The 22,101-nt window shown below is 42.7% G+C and overlaps 1 protein-coding gene across 1 annotated transcript in view; it reads right to left on the bottom strand.

Moving 5' to 3' along the window:
* Positions 1 to 22,101, bottom strand: part of USH2A (usherin) — an 843,391-nt gene that overhangs the window by 165,592 nt on the left and 655,698 nt on the right. Inside the window, exons 54-57 of the mRNA XM_054970549.1 lie at positions 17,760 to 17,958; positions 5,070 to 5,177; positions 3,211 to 3,394; positions 1,851 to 2,008 (exon numbers count right to left, since the gene is read on the bottom strand). Of these exons, the coding sequence (XP_054826524.1) occupies positions 1,851 to 2,008; positions 3,211 to 3,394; positions 5,070 to 5,177; positions 17,760 to 17,958 (649 nt within the window). The remainder of the gene's footprint in view (positions 1 to 1,850; positions 2,009 to 3,210; positions 3,395 to 5,069; positions 5,178 to 17,759; positions 17,959 to 22,101) is intronic.

Below are 22,101 nucleotides of genomic sequence, written 5' to 3'. Positions count from 1 at the left end.
TTTCACTGCTGTAGCATATTGCCTTGACATTTTCATTGAGCTATCTACTATGACCCCAAAGTCTCTTTCTCAGTCTTAGCATGTTCAGACCCCATCAGCATATACTTGAAGTTAGTATTTTTTGTTCCAGTGTACATTTCCTTACAATTACCAATATTGAACTTCATTTGCCACACTGTTGTATACTCACCTAATTTGTGGAGATCCTCCTGTAGCTTTTCATGGTTGGCTTTGGTTTTCATCAACCTGAATAATTTTGTGTCTTCTACAAGATTGGCTGGTCACTGCTCACTCCAATACCAGATCATTTATGAACTAATTAAATAGCAATGACTTCAGTAATAATTCCCTTGGGATCTGACTGCTTATGATCTTCCTTTGAGGAAACTGTCAATTTAAACTTCAGGAGTCTGTGGGGAAGTACCTTGTAAAAAGCCTTTTGAAGGTCCAATTATATAACGTCTACTAGATCGTCATGACCCATGTCTACATTTTTGTTCACATTTTTGTTCACTTTCTCAAACCACTCCAAAAGGCTGATGAGGCAGGACCTCCCGTGGCAGAAGCCACACTGATTTTTCTTCAGTGGTCTATGTGCTTAATAATTCTATCTTTGATTATAGTTTCTACTAATTTGCTTGCAATAGATATTAGACTAATTGGCCTGTAATTTCCAGGTTTCCCTCTGGAACCCTTTTTAAAAATTGGTGTAACATTTGCTACACTCCAGTCTTCTGGACAGTGACCCATTTTAGTCTCAATTGATTAGTAGACCAACTGATCAGTAGACCATACTGATTAGTAGACCAACATTTGCACATATTTTGGGTATATGCTATCAGGACCTGAGACTTACTGGTTTTGAATTTCACCAACAGGTGTAAAACTCCATCTCTCATCACCTCAATTAAATTCAATTCCTCTGACTACCTTCCTGAAAATAGTGGCTGTGGCCTGGGTACATATCCCATACTTTCCACAGTGAATTCATATGCAAAGAAGTTAGGCTATTGCCACCCTTGCTGATAAAGACTAGATCAAGATAGGTAGCCGTTTTAGTCTATATGCAGCAGTAGAAAAGAGCAAGAGTCCAGTAGCACCTATAAGACTAACAAAATTTGTGGTAGGGTATGAGCTTTCATGAGTCACAGCTCACTTCTTCAGATACCAGAAGTGAGCTGTGACTCACAAAAGCTCATACTCTACCACAAATTTTGTTAGTCTTATAAGTGCTACTGGACTCTTGCTCTTTTCTACTACTACAGACTAGATTCTAGAAGGTGAAACCTTTGTTAGCTGTTCTCAGTGTTTTGGGAGAATGGAGAGCCATGAAACCAGCAGTGAGGAATGGGAGAGTAGAATCTCTGTTTAAAGGTTCTCATTACTGCTGACTGCAACATCCTATTAAAAGGTTCTCAGTATCACTGACTGTAACATCCTGCTTAAAGTACAGAAAGGTGCTAGTACAACTGCCTAATGAGCATTAAATTAAAACTCGCTACTTATCTCTCTGAATGGAACACATTACGTTGCTTAATTATTTCACTCACTGTTTTTACAGCATCCAGAGATAATCCAACGTATGTTGATGCTTGAGACAGAAAATAGTCCACAACCATTTGCACATTCTGGTAAAAATGTACATATAAATAAATTATTACACACACACAGGGCCTGGCACCTGAGGCAGGTTGGCTGACTTCCCTTAACAGCAGAGCTATCCCTCATATCAGATTTCTACCCCTACCCCCAAACAGCAAACATATGACAAAATACATATCTTAAGCATCTTTGTCTTGTTTGCTGCATTTCCTAGATTTTCTATATAGCACACAAAAGCACATGCTTACCAGGACTGTCCCAAGCTACAGATATGGAGTATGCATCCATTATAGTAATGTTATATGGGACAGGAATTTCCTCTGGTGTTACTACAGGAGTTTGGATGACATATTTGTCACTAGCATTGCTACCACCCCGCGTGCGGGCTTCTAGCTGGTAAACATATCTGTAAACACACAACAAGAGAAAGAAAAACATTAACAAAAGAATCAGTGTTCCAATATTTACTTATTGCAACACGTTTATTTTAAATTTCAGAGGACAGAAAGTCATTATAATACATGATATTTGTCAGATACCAATCAAAAATTGCTTCCTGCATGTTTGAGTGTCTGTACTATTGTAATTGATATAGACATGGTAACAATTAAAAAAACTGATCAGAGAAATGTATGTAAATATAATTAGAAATATCAGATTTAATATAATATTATACGTTTGCTGTTTGATTACTGTGAATGGTTCTCCCATTATAGCTTTGTCAAAGTGACACTTGATGAGAAAGTCAGGGCCTTTGACTAAGGAATACCAATATTCTTTAATAATGGTGGATGCTCCCTCAGTGGAACTATTATTAAGAAATGACAGCTGTATGTTCTCAAATGAGATACCCATCAGAGCTTGGAGAAGGATTCACAGTTCCAGCTGCCGGTTAAGACTATGTAGTGGTGTACATGCACATATGTGTGTCTGATCTAGCAATTTTTTATGCCTCTTCTTCCAACTAGCTCAAAACAGCATACCCCTCCCCCTCTTTTGTCCTCTCAACTACTTGTGAGGTAGGTTAGGCTGAGAGACAGTGACTGACCCAGAATCATCAAGTGAGATTCTTGGCTGAATAGTTTTTTTAAATTTTGTATTCTGCCTTGAAGATAGGTGAACTATATGTTTGAAATTAAAAAGCAAAGACATAGCAGACACTCCAGGTCCAGCAACCATACTTGTATAATGGTAAGATATGCCACAGATCATAAACCTGTATAAGTTCTACCCGAGCTAGGGCTTCATCACAACTGGTAACTAATGTAAAAACCAAAGGAGGAGAAAAATGTACACTGGGTGAATCAGAACACTAGCTTCTGGAAACCTTGCTGGGAAGCACTGTGGGTTTTCCACTGTCTTTCAATAGCAATTAATTGTAATGTACATGCCTAGCTTAGCTTTGCTACAGCATGCTAGGGTTCCTATGCATATGTAAAGCTGGGCGTTAGGTTCAGGTGCCATTATGATCCTGGACTTCAGGTTACATTTAGAGGCATCCACACATGGGGACAAGAGCAGGATCCAATCCCAATTAACTTTTGGTAGACCTATGTATATATTACAATACATTAAGCACTCCTTTATCACACATCTGTGACATTTTACCTGCTGTTTGGCTGCAGGCCAAAATCAGTAAAATTCAGACTTCCTTTGCCTCCCTTGAAAATTTCACCTCCATTTCGAAGTAATCGATATTGAGAAATAATTCCATTTGGTTTTTCTGGCTCATCCCAGTATAATTCCACTATTGTAGAACTAACTATGATATGACGTGGTTGTGACCATACTCCTGTAACAGTATTAGCACCATAGCATTAACAATAATGTCCTCATGTATTTACAGAATTTACAGTGCAATCCTAAGAAGAGTTACTCCAATCTAAGCCCATTGAAACCAATCAGCTTAGACTGGAGTAACTCTGCTTAGGATCGCACTGTTAGTTGTCTTATAGACTATCACAGAATACTCTACATTAATACACATCTTTCAAAATTCAAATTCGGTTTTATCTCAGACTCACTGTGACTGCAAATAATCATTTAAAGCTGGATGTACTAACTGGCTGCACCAACTTTAAGTTATATCACAATACGCTTGCAAAAGCATGCACCAGGATCAGCTGTCGCTCACATGGTGGACCGATGAATGAATTCCAGCTACCACCACTGAAAGCTGCAGAAGGGAATGCAGTGCTTTTACTGAAGGGTGTAAAGAGGTCCCCGTTCAGCAGGCTCCCATATAATTGTCACCTAACTGGGATTGGTGGTGATGATGACTTGGTGGGAAGTGGTGGCTTCTAAACATCGCAAAAGTTTTGTGAGATGAAGCAACAGAAAAACAGCTTCCATGTCATTGCTGAAACATATAAAAGACATCTTAGAACAGTGATCCATCACCTCACTGGACCAGTGGGTGCTTTGGATGAACCCAGAGGAGGTCACCTTTATGCTTACTGGGAGCACCCATTCAGAAATAACTGCCTGCATTGTAGGAGAACGTTAGGCCTGCAAACTCCCAACATTTTATGATTTGTCCCAGTACCTCATCATCACAATCATTTTGTGATAGGCCCCCATAGCCTGTAAATCTCCTGGATTAGAACTGACCTCCAGTTCCCCTGGAGAGAATGGCTGCTTTGGATGCTGTGGCATCATACCCCACTAAGTCCCTCCCTACCGTAAGCCTTGTCTTCCCCAGGCTCCATCCCCAAATCTCCAGGAATTTCTCAACCCAGAGGTGATGACAATTCTAGTCCCATCTCATACTGGAAACCATTTTGCGCTGGCACCCACTGCCAATTCTCAAAATCCCCAAAGTGACCACAGGCTCAACAAAATTAGAGATTTCATCTTAGAATCTCATTGCAGGGAAACTAATATTCAATAAAGAGGCACTCAACTGGCTTGGCCAAATACTTCACAGAGTATACATTATCCTATCAGTCCTCCTTCATTGTTAAAGCCCCTTTTCTTAGACTGCTTTGAATATTGTGAAAAAGAGGTATAGAAATATGTTAAGTGAATAAAATGATATTGAAAAAAAGGGATAATGAAAACTAAGATCAAAACTCATTTTTCACTCAGCTGTCTAATTTATCTTACTAATTTCTTCTGTACATTTCTTTGGGTATAACTGAGGCTATTGTTTCTGACTTCACAACACTAACAACTTCAAAATCACATAGAGGCATTTTAAGTCCATCCCATGTTTTTTGCACAACCACATCAAAATGTTTGACTTATGTAGGAGTCCAAAGAACCACACATTTAAGTGCACAAATTTAGCATTTTTTAAATGCTAGAGGGGTTGATGAAAAAAAGAAAGAAATCTAGTATCTGGTCCATCAGATACTAGCTACAGATAATCAGAAAGCACAAAACCAGAAAATATTAACAATGGAGCACCACATTTACTTCAGGCATAAAAGTAAAACCTTCACAGAAATTAATACATTTCTCCTTACCATGAGGAGCATCTTGCAACGTTCTACCTGAACTTGCCCAACTAGAAGAGCATCCAGCAAATGTACATGCTGTGACTATAAAGCTGTAGTTTCTGTGTGGTTGAAGATCTAAAAACAAAAAGTTAGGATTAAAACGGAGTCTTCAAATGTTCTAAGGATTAGAATTCTAGCGAACACACAAACCAAGACATTTGCTCTGATCCAGGAAGAACAATGAGTAAGAGATTTCTTTCCACTTATGGGACTTCCCTTAAAAAGAACTATGTAGTTGGAGTAGCATTGCCAGGACCCATTAGTGGTGGGCGAACTCTGGGTGATCTGTTTCTCTATCCGCTGTTCGACAGGCACCCAAGCAAATGGATGAGTGTGTGCTCCCGCACCCCACACAATGACATCGCTTCCAGTTACACCAGAAGTGACATCATTACACAGGAGTTCACGTGCACAAAGAAGACATAGGGAGGTGGGGGTGCATGGCACTCCCATGCACTCCCTGCCTTCCTACAAGTTGCCTGGGGGACCGCTGACAACCCTAAGTTGAAGGATTCATTATCCTATGGAATGTCCTCTCCCTTCAAGCTTATCGAGTGCACATATTCCTGAATTTTCAGAAATAAACACTTTTTTCACCCCAACTTTTAAATTAATATTATTTCCTCACTTATAGTAATTATATTCTCACTTATTATGGGGTTTTTTGCTCTTACAATGTGCTTTCATGCTGATTTTATACTACCAGTGTTACAGGTTACTGTTTTTAAATACTGAGATGAGGTTTTAGTGCTGATGTTGTTTATTGAATTATTTTTAATAGATATATCTTTAATTTTACATAGTATTATTTATTATTTGATTCTAACAACACTAGCCACATTGGGAAGATTCTGGGGGCACACATGCATTTAAAGACATAACAACATAGGCATGTGGCTTTTATTCTCCTTTTCCAGAATACTTAAGTGGCAGTTTTGTCTTCTGTAGAACAAAAAGCAGTGAGTGTGAAAGAATGAGAAGTTTAGTTTTTTCTTAAGAACTAATGGCATCTCTAGTTGAGTGATTTGTATGGTTAGTAGTATAGCTATATATTTTTACATTAAATTAAAGAAATAGTTCATTTCCACACAAGTTATCTGCCTGGATTCAATGCTATTGGGAAGAGAGTTTTGTTCTTGCTCCCTCACAGCATTGTGGCGCATTTGTGTATTTCCAAGGGCTTCTCCAGGTTTTCTATGATCTTTCTCAAACTTAGGATTGCCAGGTCCCTATACTTTCCTGGCAGAAGGAGGGAGGACTTGGCACTTACCCTATGTGCCTCACATGTGTGTATTTGCATGCATGCTCCTGGTACTTTTGTGATGTCATCACATCAGCCACGGGTGTGCTCCTGTGCTTTGCACAGGGCTAATTCTGGCCCCTTTGGAGCCAAAATTGGCTCCAGCAAAGTGCAGGACCACACCTGCGACCAGAGAAACAATGTCACTTCAAGAAGTGACATCATTGCACCCCACCAGGAGCATGCCTGGTGCACACTTTCCCAGGTTGCCTGCTGGTGGCGGGCAATCTCTGGGTGGCTTGCCACCTCCTGCTGATCTCCAGCAATTGGTGGGCAACTGGGCAAACCTGGGCAAACCCAATTTAAAAATTGACACTCTAGAATATCATTAAATTGATATATCATTGTAACAATAGGTGTAATATGTGCTCTGAATTCTCAGATTTCATTTTTTTAAGTCTCTAGGTCCCTTTCCTTGCAGGTATATAAGTAAAAAGGCCTATCTTTGTGACGAAAGGGACTGGAGACTAACTTTTAAAATGAAAGCTGGGAATTAACAGAACCTGTTATACCCATTATTACAAAATTATATCAATACAGTGATATTCTATTGCCAATTTTTTAAAAAAAAATTTGCAAAAATCCTGGTGGCCCAGGGTACGGGTAGGGTGGCCACTGGTGGGGGACCAGGGCAGGGAAACTGTAGGGAAACCTGCCATGTGGAAGCGCGGTTGCCACTGTGCTTTATCAGCAGCAGCAGCAACTGGGAAACCATGCAAGCCCATCCCCATGTGGCAACCACTATACGGAAAGAGTGAAATCTCAAAACGTTTAATCTTTATTACACTATCTTATGCACACAAAAACAACAGATCATCTTTCATGTGTATGTCTGATTTGGCATTCAATTTTGGGGGGCAGGAGCATTGAATATCAGTGAGAAAAGCTGGCTATAAATAAAGTTAATAAATAAATGAAAATGCCTCTATCTCACTGCACTGCACTTTCTCTAGGTTGACTGCCACTTGTGGGAATGCAAATAATATCTTTGCTCTCCCTGTTTTGTAGGTGTGCCGCTATGCTTTTGTAGGTGTGTAGTGTCGGTTGCCTTTTAGCCTCCAATACTAATTTTCCAGATAGTACAAATAATCAAATGTTTGCCCTTGTAGGATTGTTGGTGTGGGGATATATTGTGGTTACCTACTTCCTCTATCCCCTCTCAAATCTGCAAAGAGGAAGACTGAGCCTCTGCCTTTATCCTAGCACACTGCTCTGCCTGTTTAAAGAAAAGGAATGCAAAGCTTTGCTCTGGTTTAGCCCATACAACCTCAGAGAATGAAATGACACACAAAGGCTGATTCCGCACACGTTGGATAATGCACTTCCAATCCTCTTTATAGATCATTTGGAACGGACTTTTTTGTGTGCAGAACAAAAAATCCACCTCAAATGATTGATAAAGTGCATTGAAAGTGCATTATACAACGTGTGCAGAATCAGCCAAACTGGACCCATGTTTATGTGGAATCAGACAGCCCTGTCAAGCTACTAATGAGGTGCACACCGAAATATCAGTCAGGGTGCTGCTGTTTGATGACATCATCGGAAAACTGTTCAAATGCTGAATCATTTGTTTTTCTCACCGCCAATCCCACCTCCCTTCTGCCCAGGAAAATGAAACCACAAAATGAAGTGCTAGACTAAATGTCAAATTGGAATGTTTCCAACAGTTCACATATGTTGGAAATTATTCTGGTTTGATTCAGAGCATTCATTAAGTTAAATAATGGACATGACTCAGATAAGATCCTGATTAGTTAAGTTCCACAGTACATCCTTAAAAATTTTGTGATCTTCACACTGAGAGCATGAGAAGAAGAGATTGTTGGATTAAACAAGGTATAGCATTCTGTTTCCAGTGTTCACCAGCCATATGCTTTTGAGAGGATGTCAAACAGTGTCTAATGACAACACCCCTTCATTTTCCCTCCAGCAACTAGTAGTCAGAGACATTACCTTTTTCATTTAAGTATCATAACAAACAACCTTTAATAGATTTATAATCTTTGATCAATATATCTAATTCTCAACGTGGCCAAAAGCCCCAAGTTTGCAGAAAAATCTGAAACCTTAAAAGAAATTAGGGAGTTAGACCCTCAAATAATAGAAGCAGTGCCTGTAGCTTCAAGAAATAAATGTCAGTAAAAGGCATGGGAAGGGGCAGGGCCTTTTCCAGAGCTGTTGTGGCCTTTGGGGAAGGATTCACCAGGTCCAGGCCTAGCAGCAATCACTGTAACTTGCTACCATGCAAGTTCATGATCCTTCAGGTTCAGCTGCTTGCTACTTGTCAACAGCAGTGACCCCATGAAAGCCAGTGTTGTATAGTGGTTAGAGTTTCAGACTAGGATCTGGTAAACCCTAGTTCAAATCTCCGTTCTGCTATGGTGCTCACTGGTTGACCTTGGGACACTTACACAATTCTAACCTATCTAACATGTCTCACAGGGTTGTTATAAGAATAACATGGAGAGGAGAATGATGTAAGCTGCTTTGGGTCCTCACTGTGACAAAGGCGGGGTATAAGTGAAGTAAATAAATAATAAATATAGCTGAAGATGAGGGGCAGGTAAAGTAGAATGGTTGGTGAGTGGGAAAAAGTGAAAGAAACACAGAAAGGTGAGGATATTGGAATTTCCAGAAAGAGGAAAAGAGGAAATAGTGTGGGAAGTTTGATATAGGGGTAGGTGAAGTGCCCTTCAAAAGTCCTTGAGGGTTCCCAACTGCACAACAGGGCCTGACCTGGTGGCTGGCACAGTTCAACTGGGCCATAGTTTGCCTGCATAGAGGCTGTCAGGGTAAGGGAAGAAGAGAAAGCTGAAATCAGGGGGGCAGATAAAGGTAAGTTAGCTGGTGGGTGGGAAGGAGAGAAGGAAACAGTAAAAGGGGAGAGGCTATGGAGGCTTTCAGGGAGGGGAAAGTGGAAAGAGTAGGGGAGAGGAAAATAAGATGCCCTTTGCAAGTCCTTGTGGATTCCCCACTTATTTTTCCTTTTAAAATCATATAAGCTATTACCTCAACTTGCAGTGCAGTGTGTGAAGAAAGACTTTATTTCTCTCACGGCATACAGAAACAGTCACTAAGTTTTAATATCATAGTCTAAAAGGCTTTTAAGGCTTGAATTTTGGACACATTAAAAGTACATTGGAATCTATTAAAAATAGAAGCATTTTCCGAATCAAAATCAGTTTTACAAGTCCTCTCCTATCTCTATATCCTTGTTTTACAGTTACATCTCATGGTTTCTCCTTTAAATTTCTTTGCATTTTCTACCACAAAACATTGCAAGATCCAACTGCACCTTTGAAATTGGTTTATAAATATGTAAATATGTATTCATTCTAATATATAAGCCTTGGAATGCAGTATCAAGGCAGGAAAAAACACCAGATCCTCTGTTTGTGAGCACAGAAACCCCTATTAGACTTCTGTTCACATTTTGTACTTTCCTTCTAATCTTCCTTGTCCTTGTCAGTGATGGGTCCCGCTCTTTCTTATCTCTGCTTGCCTATCCTTTGCAAAATGTTTTCATTAAACTAGCATTGTAAGTACTTTAAGAAAAAAACAATGCAATTCTATGACAAGGAGAAAAAAAAACTTAGGACTGAACCGTTTGTCTAAAACTGGTTAGATGACAGCTTCATTGTGCTTTTTTAAAGTGGCCATACATACAGAGCAGCAATATGGAACAGACCCATCAGAAAGGGAGCGTGGAAAACAATGAATGAATGGCACCCAAGGCTTCAAGTTGCTTTCAAACTGAACAGGATGCGAAACACTGAAAAAATAAAAAGATGAGTCAGGGGGACAGCTTGGCCTGTAACCTAATCATGAACTGGAAGAGAAGGGGGGAGATTTCTCTATACATTGAGCATAGAAGTAAGTGGGTTAAAATGGAAGCTGCAGGTCTGAGAGGCAAAGGCATGGATAGGTACCAATTAGAGGTGGGCACAGACCAAAAAAGCTGGCGGGCCATGGGATGTGCCTTTTTTCACGGACGCAAAGAACTTTGGCCAGCCTGTCGGTCCTTTGGTCTGTGAAACCAGACATGTCGGCGCCAAGCAATCAATTCCCTAGGCAACACAGGAGCCACCTGCAGGCCTTATGCTGCACTTAAAACACACCAATCTTACCCTGAAAACCTTGATAGGCAGCTCTGTTGCCAACCAGGGAGTTCCCATTATTCTCTATGTGAGCATTTAGTATATAAGACACAGCACGGAGCAGCAGTTTCACTTTCCAGCTGGTTACCGGCTTGGAAGAACTGCTTGTTGCAGGAGTTTTTTTCGGATTGCGCCAGAGGGAGGCTTGGGGCTTGTGTGAGTGGGAGCAAGCTTATTGGACTTCCTTGGCTGAGGGTTCACTCCTGTTTCTCCTTTTTTTTCCTTTCAATTATTATTTGCTTGTGGGGGTCGGGGGATAGCCTAGGGCTGTGCTGCAACCCAGTCTCAGAGCTGCAATCAGGCTCTGGGTGCAAGCTTATTGGGCTCCTTGAGGGTTCACTCTTCTGTCTCCTTTTTTCCCTTTCAATTCTTATTGGATTGTGGAGTGGTGGGCTAACCCAGGAAATTGTTTTTAAAGGAAAATAGGTTTTTATTTTTTACAAACCTTTCTACATATAAACTTCATTTCTGTACAGTACAAAATTGTAAGGTTATAAAATTGTAAAGTTACAATTTAAACAGTTACATAATAAACGTTCAGAACAGTTAAACTTTATAAGACAAAACAAGAGAGATTTATTGGATATGGCCATAGGCCATATAACTTTATAAACATTCTAACTCTTGAAGGGCCATGCCCCACCCCAGTCTCAGGGCTGCAGTCAGGCTCTGGGACCAAGCTCATTGGGTTTCTTCGGCTGAGGGCTCTTATAGCACCATAAGCATTGGAACAAGGAGGAAGAGTGGTCATGGGGGGAAGAAGTGCCAAGGTTATCCTGGTTGCTCATCACCATCAGTGCCCAGCACCAGCTGTACTGGGGACTGGGAAGTCTTAGGGCCAAACTACAAGTGAAGAATGACACTTGAACGGCAAGTGTATTGCTCCCTGTTCACTTGCCCTCCACTTGCTCTCCGCTCAATCCGCTTGCCGTTCAAGTGTCATTCGTCACTTGTAGCTTGGCCCACAGACGCAGAGCCTGTTTCTACATATCCGTTTTTGAGGATCGAGGAGGAGACAGGAGAGCTGTTAGTGTTGCCAGAGGAAGAGCAGCTGTTAAAACTTTTTGAGGAGGGATCTCAGGAGGATGCCTCAGGGGGTCTTGGGGAAACATCCAGCTCCTCCACATCCCAACCTCTTGGGGCAGCCCCTGCCTGCAGTCTGTCCTTTCAGCCCAGCCCCTCAACTCAGTGGTTATGGCTCTGTCCTCCTCCTGACCAACCAACTCTTGGTTGCTGTTTCAGTCCCACACTTTGGCAGCACTTCCTAACTCTCCCCAGTGACCCGTTTGGGGCAATGCCATGCCTGCAATGCCCTGGTGCATAGGGGCTCAGACCCCAATCACCTGTCATCCAGTGTCCTCCATAGGCATCTGTGAGGGAGGACTTCCCCCCTTGTACCTCCCTCACAGCCATCCCGTTGATCAGGTGGGTTCTGGTGGTAGCATCCTGTGAGGGTTCCTGTGAGGACGACTCACAGAAAACTTAGTACACTGCGAAAGCACTCCCCAACTGGCGAATTTTAACCTCCACTGCCAGGTGTGAACATACACACCCCTCCTCCTGCAAAGGCAACCAAACTCTCCTTTTCCCTTGGGTGGGGAAGACCTCCCTCATGGCCACTCCTTCATAGAGGTGGGTTCCAGTGGTCTCCGCTCTCACCTCAAGGGGATGGTCTGTTCCTTCTGCAGAGATGGCTTCTCAGTCGCTGTCAACACACTTTCGAAGGGGGGACAGTCTTCAGTTTCTGTTTTCTCTCCTTTCCTATGGGGGTGAGGCCCCCCTACAATTGGACTTTTAACTGCCTACCACAAGGGTGGGGGGAAGGCTTCCCTCATGGCCACCTTGTCAGCAAAGTGTCTTTGGTTGGGGTCTGACCCTCCCCAATCTCTGTGCCGCTGCCAGACTCACTCACGAAGAGTCAGGCTCTGGACCACCCCCACTTCCTCATGGCCTCTGTAGTGGCTGAGAAGAAAAGGAGCCCATTAACTGAGGGTGATTTGAACCCACTTGTCCATGAGTCTGCATGGGGAAGGCCCCTTCTGAATAGGGGAGTACAAGTCTCCTTTCTTACCCCAGGCATGGGGAAGGCTCCTTCCGAATAGGGGAGCACAAATCTTTCTTCCCCCAGGCATGGAGAAGGCCCTTTCCAAATACAGGAACCCAAGTCTCCTTCCTTCCCCCAGACATGAGGAAGGCTCCTTCCAAATAGGGGAGCCCAAGTCTCCTTTCCCCCAGGCATGGGGAATGCTCCTTCCGAATGGGGGAGCCCAAGTCTCCTTCCTTCCCCCAGGCATAGAGAAGGCACCCTCCAGGGCCTGCAAGGAGGGTGTGGCCACTGTCAAAACCCACCTCACCAATGCAGTAGTCGCACTCAATCAGAAGGAGGGGTGTTGGGGGCCACACCACCCTCCACTACAGCAGCCCGATGGCAGGCCCCTGACTGCCTCCCGGGCACACGAGGAGGGGGCTGCCACTGACAAAAGACACCTCACCAATGCGGTGGCCACCCCCTAGTAACAAGAGGGGGCTACCCTGCACTACAGGAGCCTGTCACCCCGGGGGAAGGAAGAAAGAGCAGTAGAACCCTGACCACCTCCCAGGCCCTTGAGGAGGGGGTGTCCACCAATGAAACGCACCTCACATATGCAGTGGCCACCCCCCATTCACAAAGGGGGGTGTTTGGGGCCACCCCACTCCCCACTACAGGAGCCCATCGCCCCCAGGGGAAGGAAGGGTGATGGGCCCCTGACCATCTCCTGGGCCCACAAGTAGGGGATGGCCACCGCAGAACTCACCTCATCAACATGGTGGCCACCTCCAATCAGGAGGGTGTTGGGGCCACCCCACTCCCAGTACAGGAGCCCATCACCCCAGGGAAGAAAGGAAGGGCGGTGGGCCCCTGACTGTCTCCCGGGCTCTTGAGGAGGGGTCAGCCACTGACAGAACTCACCTCACCAATGCAGTGGCCGCCTGCAGTCACAAAGAGGGGTGTTGGAGGCCACTCCACTCCCCAGTACAGGAGCCCATTGCCTCCAGGGGAAGAAAGGAAGGGCAGCAGGCCCCTGACCTCCTCCTGGGCCCTTGAGAACATTACAACTTTTTGGTGCTGCAAGCCACAAGTTGCAGCTCCTATTCTATGTACTGGTAGTTTCCTGAGGGTAGATGCTTTGGGGATCTGTAACTCGGATGTCCGAAATGCAATGTTGGCCAAACTTGGAGGGTGGCTGGAGAAGAGCCTTCTGAAGACATGCTGTGAGTATGGCATCTCTAAGTGCATAGCGGGTGATGCTAGGGCCCCCAGAAATGATCAACCATGGACCAACAAAACAGTCCATGAACCGGGGTGGGTCCATGATTGGTCCGTGGTCTGTGAAACACGTTGGTCCGTGGCTTTTTCCTGGTTTGTGCCCATGTCTAGTACCAATCATTCAACAACAATACATGATAGGGAAGATTATGGTGGCAAGAGATTACTTCAATTGGCCTAAAGGGAGCTGGATTCACTATTACAGGAAACAACCACAATAAAGCAAGATTCATTTACAATTCTATTGTACCAAGAGCAAAAATGGGAATGAAAAGAAGAGTTCATATTGCATTAAATATATTGGGGAGGGATCTCTTTTTCATTCTGTATCTGCTACACCTGACAATACAATAGACCGGAAAGAACTTAGCTACATATGTGATTTATAAAAATTGGCAAATATAATTTGTAAGCATAACTTTGCCATTAAGGAGATGGGAACCTTCTTGAGAAATGTTTTTGTCTAAAGTCTTGTGGCTTCCCTTGAAATTGTCTAACAAGAACTATAGTGTGTTTTTACATCCCATGGAAGCCTAAACCAATTTGCACATATAGTGTTTAATCACTTCTACTCCAGACATGTATATACATTTCAACAACTTGTAAATTTATCATGGCATAAGCCTTTTATGGGCTAGAACACACTATGATACTTTTGATGAAGTGGGCTGCAGCTCATAAGGACTTATGCTACAGTAAATAGTGATTAGTTTTTAAATTTCTACAGGACTCCTTGCTGTTTTTGCACAAAAGACATGGCTATCCCTTGAGAATTTAAATATTTAGAAAACTCTTAAACCATTTTTGTCCCAAACAGAGCCAAACCTTCAGTTGGGGCAAGGGACCTCCTGCTCCCAGCTCCCATTACCTGCTAACTCTCTGAGCAGCGGCAGAAGAAAAACAAGCAAAAAAGGGCTGTCAGCCTCTCAATATGACTTCACTCCTAAGGAGAACCTGGAAGTGATGTCAGTCCTCTCTAGGAATTGCTGGAAACTCTACAGTTTTAGAGAAATAAATTGTATGTTGGCCCCAGAAACCTAATTAAAAGATTCCATGTTTGGGCCGTTAGCAGAGTTTATTGTTTAGCAGAGGAAGCGTGATTATAGGTGGTTGTGAGCTAGTTCTGCAGCCTCCTTCCATAGAGGTATGATGGGGGTGTGTGCATGCGTGTGCAAGAAAGAAAATAACAAAGCATAAACTTGCTTATACTTAGAAAGGAAATAAGAGTTCTTTATTGTAGGAACCCCATACACTGATAGGAAAGGAGGAAAGATAGATCCTAACTACCTATCTAGTCTAAGGATGGACATGGATGCTAGGACTAGTCCTGCATCCATGCTTGCAAGATGGAGGGAGGAGAAGGAGAGAGACATTGCCTGGAGCAATACCAGGAAGAGAAGTGAGACGGAGGAAGTCAGAAGGAGGAAATCCTGAGAATAGCAATCTACATATCAAAGGACAGTCAGAGCAGTAAACACAGTGCCCTGACCTCTCTATCTTTCTAACTCTTTGGTTTGTCCCCCTCTGAAACCTGAGGAAAGGAACAGCGCTGAATCCTCTTCTTCCAACAGTTTTACCATAGAATAGCCATATCATAGTATGATAATATATCTCAGTGAATTGTGGTCCCTTATTAAATACAATTAGCCCCTCAAACTCATCCCAATTTCTATTATTCTGGAGTAATTTAAGGTACAAAGAAATAGGAAAATGAATTCCATTTCTAGCACCTGCTGCTGAAGAGGGCAGTCTTAGCTTGCTTTTGCTACAATGCCCCTTAATTATTTTAATCTCTCTTCCCACCATCCCCCCACTGCATTAGCAAGACCATTTGTAAAGTAGTAGTAACACAAAGTGAAACAATGCCATAACTGTCATCCAAATTGTTCTGTACAGAGTACTGGAAGTGTTCACTAATAAATGATATAAAAAGGTCCTTTATTGACAAGCTGCCATATGCTGTTTGCATTAGAGAATATGAGAAGATGATGGCTGGTGCCCCTCGATCCCAATGGCATTCAACTCAGTGCGATAGGAGAAAATGCTCCAGTTTACTTAAAGCATTGATAACACCTCTAAATAATTAACCGAGGACTTCCTGTCTTCAATTACTTAATGCTTTTTTTAAACATCTTGAGAGGATTATAAGCAATTTATGGATTTCACATGACAAGCACATTCACCGCTATTCCCACAAAGCATTTATGGGATCATGTTTCCAAAGCTTTGATGTAATTAAAAATAAGCAGCGAGACAATGGTGCAGAGGCAAGGTGCAAGCCTCCTCATCTGCAATTTGTAAGACCCTCGGATTCAAAGTCTCAGGAAACGCTAATGCTACAGCTTCATTAACGTTCAACTGTTGCTCTGGGAACGGCAGAGGGTCTTTTTGAAGAAGATGAGAAAATCAAAACATAGGTCCATAGGGGATCAAAATGCTGGGAATTTCAAACATTAGAGATATATGAAATAAGTACAGTCTTTTTAGCTAACATCATGAATTTAGAGAGCAGTAATTATCCAAATTGCAAAAGCACTAGATTAATAGTTGAGTGAAAAATCAGCCCTGGCCAGCAAGGGGGACCATTGTTGTATTAAAAAAAATAATAACATTTGAGGTTACATGTAAACAAGCTGCATTATTTTAACTAAAACCACAGAGAGTAATACTTATGCATGGGCTTTGACATTGCATTAAAAACAAACGAACTCAAACCACTAAATTCTGACTTCTGCTTTGAAACGAAGGGAAATCCTAATCTTGGCCAGCCTAACAACACAAACAAATACAAGAGAAATGGAATACTGGACTAGTTAAAACTTTGGTCTGATCTTGCAGGTCTTTTCTTATGGGTTTTTGCTGCTCACTTGAAATTGAATAATACATTTCTATGCCAGTTTGACAATGCAGTGTCAATAGAAGCTTAGGGCATCTGCCATAATAAAATAGATAATCTATTGTAGGAGGAAAGGCAAACGTTCTCCTGTACAAAGGTATGTGCTATGAGAAAGCTGATATTGTTTGTCTTTCAGACTATTTTTAGCGTGTTCCAACATTTTTGTTTAATCTACAGCAACAGGAATTTCAAAAATTACTCATGTCTTTCTAAGAGGAGGCATAACCCAATTAAAGATGTGCATTCACCAAAGTGGCTGACAAGTTCTTGAATCCAATGCTGAAGACAGGTATTCATGTCCTGGTTTCTATTTTTCTTACAATCACATTAGGAAAGCCACAGGCAGGGAAACCTCTGCTAGTGGCTAAAATCCTCAGATAATCTTAAATGCAGGCAGGATGGCTAGAATCTTGCACTCAGCTATTCATGCATAAGTGAAGTCAATGGGATGTAAGGGAGGGGAAACCTGATGGCAGCATAAAACCTTATGTTTTCACATTTGAATTTGGCATGACAGATGGCATGATAAATTATCTCTCTGTGGGGTTTTAAAAAGGACATTGAAAGAAAAAAGGGAGAAGAGCAGAGATCTCCCTTTGGATGATTTGGCCCCCTAATAATATTCTCAGGAAAGAAATGCCTTAGAACCATCCTTAAAACTACAATAATATATAACTCCCGCAGATCCTGTCATAACATGCTTCAGAGTACTTCTCAACTCTAGTTTATCATGCCAAAACATATTGACCTCACCACATAAAATCTATTGCCTAAATTTCCCTTAAGCCCCATAGGGCTGTGGAATGTGGCCAAAATATAAAAGCTTCCAGCACTTAGAGCCCATTCTGAATTCTTTGATGTGACAGTTGAAGGGATTTCCTTTCAGGTAAGAATGCCTAGGATTGCAGCTTTAATAATGGCATCACAGGCAGATTACCTGTTAACTAACCATAGATGAGGAGGAGATTTGTTCTGAATGGCTTTCCATCCTTACCTGATACAGTATGCTGCATCCTGCTTGCAGTGTCAGTATGTATAAGGCCTTTGCCAGTTTGACTGATCTGGTATTCTCTGATGATACCGTTTGGTTTCCTCGGTGCCATCCAACTCAAATGTAAGGCTGTTGCACTTAAAGCTGTAACTGTTGGTGGCTGAACATTCTCTGGGACTCCTTGGATAGTGACTGCAACTACCTGAACACACATGAATTAGACAGCAGTTTATTGTAATACTACATGAGATACCTTGATCAATGAGAATGTCACTTCGAATTTAAAATGTTGTTGTTTGCTCTGGCATATCATTACCACAGCCGTGTAGAACTAGTTACTTTTCTCCCCTTGGTTTATCTCCCCCCCCCCCCGCCCAAGAAATCTGACCTTGAATATGTTACGTAGAAGTCTAGGTGTACAATTTGTCAAAGCAGATTCACAACATTTTGTCTTCAATGTATAGCACTAGGTTAAAGGAAAATCTGGATGGCAGGTTGTCTTTCCAGAGAATGCTTGATAACCCCCCCTCCATATGGCTCTTCAGTGTCTTTGCATTTTAACGGCCTGATTTGATATGTTTTTATCATCAGTAAACACTGGCATAAATTTGAAAGCCATTGCTACCTTTACCCTGAGTTAAGAGGGCCATCACAAAGGACTGCCATCTCTCCCTCGGTTCCAGGTTCTTCTGGAGTTCTCTGGATGGCAGAAGGCTGCTTGTACATCAGTGGCTGGTCATGACAACCAGAAATTGTAATGCTGTGACATCTTTTCCCCTCATCATGAGCCTCATAAGGGCTTGATTTGAGAAGCCCTGGAGTCGAGCCAAAGAACTCCCCAATCACAGCTGAGTATCCAAAGTGCCTGTCTCACTAAAGCTGGAGGACCCCCCCCCCCCCCGTTTTTATCTGAAATCAATGTCTCTTGGCTTTTTTCTTTATCTGAACCTCACGTGTTAACTGTTCCACACTTGGAAGCACTGAACCACAGAGAAGCTCCAGTTGGGACATTCATGGCATTCATGCCATGGATTCCGTTTGCCCTGGCCCCACATCAAAGCAAATGGGACAGGAGACATTACTGGTGGGAGTTAAAGTGTCTCAGCCAATTAGAGGAAGGCAACTGAAAGCTATTTGCTTACCTTTGCCTTCTCCCCAGCAGGCATTCTGCCACAGCAACTGAGAGAGGGGGGTCTGGCTTCTATAGCACCTTAAGCACCAACTGGATTTCAAAGGTATGAGTTTTTGAGGGTTGGGGCTACTTGTGTGTGACCCAGGAGGCTGAGGTGCATATTTAATTTTCTTACTGTAGCCCATCCTTTACCTCCTCCTGGCTAGCCTCATGTTGATCTTGATTGGAAGCAAAGAGAGTCTGCCGGAAAATGGGAGGAGGGGAAGGCGAGGGATAGCAAGGGGGATACATTTGTTGCTTTTACTTTACCACGGGTGGCATGGGCGGGGGACGAGCATCAGGAAAACTTGACTACATAGAAATTGATGGAGATGTCTCTTGGTGCCCCCCCACACCCATCCTTGGCTCCCACCCATCATGACCTTCATTCCTCCCACTGTTGCCTGCTGGCCATCATGAATCAGTTTTGCTTCAAATAAGAAAACAAAAAAAGGAGTGGGGAGAAAGGGAGAAAGAAGGTGGAGATGGACAGGAAAGCCAGAGAGGTCTCAGTGTCTCAAAGTGGTTGTACATGCCATTTGGGGCCTCTTTCTCCAAAGCATCAGGGACAACAAAGAAGCTCACTTCTGAGCGCACGCACGCACGCACGCACGCACGCACGCACGCACACACACACACACACACACAAAACAAAGATGAAACAAACAAACAAGAAATCTGTTTATATCTAGGACAGTATATCGTTGTCACACTTGAAAATGAGCAGACCGAATGAAATACCATAGACTGAACTGAATTGGAGCTGCTGCCCAGTGATAGATCATCCATGGGTCAGCTTGCTGATACTGTTTCCTGCCCCCCCCCCTCAATACATCTTGAATCTGGTGTTTTAAAGGCAGGAAGGCATTATAGGTTATTAGGATAATTTCTGCATAACTAATTATTTAATAAGTAGTGAGGAAGAGGGGAGAGGGAAATTAACATTGAAAGTGGTGAAATTAACTTTGAAGTTGGTGGAGTCAGGTGATATGGTTACCAGCCTCCTGGTGAGGCCTGGAGGTCTACTGGTCCCCAGGCTAAGGGAATCAGTTCCTTTGCTTTGGATGGCAGACTCTATGGCATTATACCTTGCTGAGGCTGTCCCCACCCCCCAAAAAACCCTGACCTCCCCATGATCTACCACCTGGTCTCCAGGAGTTGGCAACCCTACTGGGTATGTTAAAAACTCCAGTTTATTTGTGATCCTTCTCACAGCTCCTTATAAAACAGTTATATTTTCATTATAGAGTTGGTCGGGGACACATCTTATGATTTGGGAAGTTGATCTTTGACCCTTTCCCCCCAAATCATAGCTAAAGGATTTCCAACGTACAAAAGGGAGCGGATGGGATTTCTAGTGTTTATCTCATTGGAGTAGGAGATAAAGGGGGCAGGGACTAAGAAAAGGAAATCGCAGAACCGTACAATATTTAGAGGGGGCTTGGGAGAGCAGTTACTGCACTTATAACTAGAAGAGTTACTGCACTTATAGAGCGTAAGTGGATGTAAAAAGATTGTGAAATGTGCCTGGGCAGGTCAGTTGTAATGATGGGATTCCTTCAAAGGAGAATCTGGAGGGGAACTGAATTGAACTGAAAAGGCCAGATGGAAGTATGACCGGAGACGTTCAGCATACTTACATCCCTCTTCCCTTGATTCAAAGCGATATGCTGCACCTGAACAGGAATGATAGGGTCCAACTGTCAGGGGAGGGGTGATGTTTATCTGGCCTGCATGACATTGAAGTCAGCAGTTGAGGCAAAGTGAGTGTGGCAGGGATAGGACGGGTTGCTCAGGATAGGTAGGCAAACACCCTGAAGCATCATGGTGATGGGTGTGGGTTCGGAAAAAGCCATTGCATGCTGTGTGGCTGGTTGGCACTGTGAAGGAGTGCCCCGGGGGCTGAGCAGTATCTCTCAACCTGGAGGGTGTTTTATGGCCCATCAGGGGAGGCAAATGAAACTGGGCACCTCTTAGCACAGAATGGCTGTGCAGACTGGGATAAACAAGGCCGGCGATAATCGTTGGCCGAGTTTGGAGCCAGAGTGGACCTGCCCAGTGGGTGCCCCAAGCAGCCTGCTCTCAGTATCGTTGACTTATTTAAATAAGCAGTGATATAGATCAGCCATTTAAATGTTTTTAAATAAATAAGCAAAAGATTAGTTGAGCCCACATCAGTTGTTGTTTTCTTTATTATCTTTTGTTGTATTTAGAGATGCTGGGGCAATCAATTTCATGGGAAGAATTACCTGGACCTAAAATCCAAGTACCTTGGAGTGGCCAGGGCTAGGGGAGATGTTTCTGTGGGGGCTTTCTGTGCTAGTTTGTTTCTTATCCCTCCTGGCATTTGGTTAGTTTTTCTGTCCCCAGCTCTCTTGGTATGCAGCCCACTCTCTTGACCCCTGTACTGTTAATTAATTCATTTAGAAAATTTCTATGCTACCTCTTCAAGGAACCTGCCCAAGGCAGCCTACAAAAATAAAACATGACAAAAACATAAAACTCCATGAAAGTTAACAATTAAAACCCAGCAGTAAATTAAAACCCAGCCCAGAGCATAAATTCAGCATAAAATGCTAAGTAGTTTAAATTCTCAGGCTAAAAGCAGACTATGAAATATTAATAGATCAAACCTGTTGATTAAAAGCCTAGATAAAAAGAAACCTTTTGGCCTTGTGCCTAAAAGAGAGTAGCATAAGTGCCAAGTGAATCTCAAAGGAAAGGGCAGGTGAGGTGCTACCACTGAAAAAGCCCTCTCTCTCTGGTTGCCATCTCACTTCTGAAGGAACAACAAACCAGGGCTACAATATAGTCAAAAATTGAGTGTAATCTAATTACTCATAATATAAAATGCAAAAGTGCTATAAATACATACATAGTTGTAAGCCAATTTATACAGAGTCAATTTCAAGTGCATAGATACAGGTAAGTAGCAAGTATATAAATGTGCAAAATATCACTGTCCGGAACAAATCTTATCAATTAAAGTGCAAATGCCAAAAATGTCAAAGAAGAATCGGTAGGTGGGAGCTTGTGCCAAAGAAACATTAACAGTCCATGGAATCAAAGCATATATAGAAGAAAACGCATACTGTGAGTTTGTGGTTTGCTGTTTAAATATTTATTAAAATTGAATGTATGTTTGTTTATTGTTAATTTTCTTTCACAGTATGT

The sequence above is a fragment of the Eublepharis macularius genome, chromosome 1, assembly GCF_028583425.1.
Source record: "Eublepharis macularius isolate TG4126 chromosome 1, MPM_Emac_v1.0, whole genome shotgun sequence".
In the NCBI taxonomy this organism is placed as follows: Eukaryota; Metazoa; Chordata; class Lepidosauria; order Squamata; family Eublepharidae; genus Eublepharis; species Eublepharis macularius.
The sequence above is the reverse complement of the archived record's forward strand: the minus strand, read 5'-3'. Positions and strand labels throughout refer to the sequence as shown.